General features: G+C 34.4%; 1 protein-coding gene across 1 annotated transcript in view; it reads right to left on the bottom strand.

Annotated features, from left to right (window-relative positions):
• LOC107452618 (leucine-rich repeat-containing G-protein coupled receptor 5) overlaps positions 1–1,853 on the bottom strand; it is a 210,505-nt gene that overhangs the window by 46,152 nt on the left and 162,500 nt on the right. Inside the window, exon 3 of the mRNA XM_016069153.3 lies at positions 210–281. Coding sequence (XP_015924639.2) covers positions 210–281 — 72 coding nt within the window. The remainder of the gene's footprint in view (positions 1–209; positions 282–1,853) is intronic.

The following is a 1,853-nucleotide window of genomic DNA, read 5'->3' as shown; positions in this document are numbered from 1 at the left end:
CTCTGTGCGAACAGTTCCTATGTAAATCTTGTTCATCATGATATGACAGACCAGCATGTTAAGTTTGTAAACGACCTTGCGGGACACCCTGTATAGCTAATTATAAATTATGCATAAGATTAAATGATTTATAGTCTTAATAGTAAAATAAACTATAATCTATTCCTTAAGTATAATTATTAAAGGTGGAATAAGGATATTTTACTTACAGAGTGCGAAGCGTAGTTAATTTTAGGAATGCTGTTTCTGGAATGGTTTCTAGTAGATTATTTCCTAGATTTCTGAAAAAAAAGTTATCATGTTTTCATTAAAATATACAAATACAAGTTAAAGACAGTGCTTTTAAAATTACATTTTTAAGTTTGACATTTTTAAGTTAACACACCTAATATAATGAATATACACTGAGTGGCCAAATTATTATGACCACCCCTTCAGTCGTCTGCTTCCATACCCTATACGGCGCAATGTGCGTCGAACAGTACGTTCAGAGACGTTCACAGTTGCTCCTTGATTAAGATCACTTGCAATTTGTCGCACTGTTGCTCTTCTGTTGCGCTGCACAACCCTGGCCAGTCTTCTCTCTGATCGAGCATTCAGTACCCTGTGACGACCACAAGTCTGACGTTGAGATCCGGTTTTCTGCTTGATTGTCCATTCTCTGTACACATTAACAACTGCTGCTCTAGAACACTACACAAGTGCAGCCGTTTTGCTTATGCTCGTTCCGACACATCTCGCACCCACAATCATTCCACGTTGAAATTCAGTTAATTCACTTTTCTTTCCCATATATGAGCAAGCAACACAGTATAACTGATGACTCACTTGTCCAGCATTCCCGTGTTATGGTTATCTTGCCCTCTAGCGGCAACGCTGTGACGCAATAACTCATTTGCATAAAACTCTGAGGTGGTCATAATAATTTGGCCTCTCAGTGTAAATTCTGTTGCTTGAGCATCAGAGAGGAAAGGGGCTTGCTAGCTGAAAGAATTTGGGCTCGTGATATAGTTTTTACATATTTTCCAACTAGTTTAGAATAAAACTGATGTATAAAATTCATATGATTTATTTATTAAATGTAAACATTTTGATGGTATTGAAGCTCATGATACGAAAATATTGTTTTCGCGAATATTGGCTTTTATTCTACTGGAAATTCGGGAGGGACAATAGATAATCTCAAATTTATGTTGAGATAACTTACTTTCTGATTGCTTAGTTTCTCATCCGAGATTCATGTCATATAAAATCCAAAATTCGCGCTGCTATAGCCATGTGCCCCAAAGTAGATGGATGAAATATATGTATCTTATAGCTTCGCGTATTTTTGCTTTTATTATATATAAATCTTGAAAAAGTATGGGTTCGAAAAATTCTTATCAATCACGGGCTGGGATATATATTTTCAGTTATTTTAATGAGTGCTCGAACTTATTTCCACCACAAATGGTCACTCTGAAATTTTAGAATTTTGTAAATTACGAAGTAGAAAAATTATATGCTTTAGGAGTCGCAAATTGAATCTCATGAATTGTCGGAACTAGAAACATCAAAACTTTGTTTGAATGCCGGAGGATATAGAGAGTATTTAAACGATGATTATTAGGTAATCAAACTAGTTTTGGCGTTTCCATCAAACTTCCTATAGAAGTTTTCTTTACTAGTGATTGGACAGTTTTCGATCGAGTTTCTTTTTACCATCTTAGAAATTAATTTCCTTAGAGATTGATTAAACTATGAATTATTTTTGACAAGAGTTTTAAAAATATTTATTAAGGATGGCCATTATGAAACACTCTGTAGAGTTGACTTGTAGCATTTTTTATTGCGCTAATATATATATATATATA

This window comes from Parasteatoda tepidariorum, chromosome X1 (assembly GCF_043381705.1).
Source record: "Parasteatoda tepidariorum isolate YZ-2023 chromosome X1, CAS_Ptep_4.0, whole genome shotgun sequence".
Lineage (NCBI taxonomy): Eukaryota > Metazoa > Arthropoda > Arachnida > Araneae > Theridiidae > Parasteatoda > Parasteatoda tepidariorum.
This window is presented reverse-complemented; position numbering and strand designations above follow the sequence as displayed.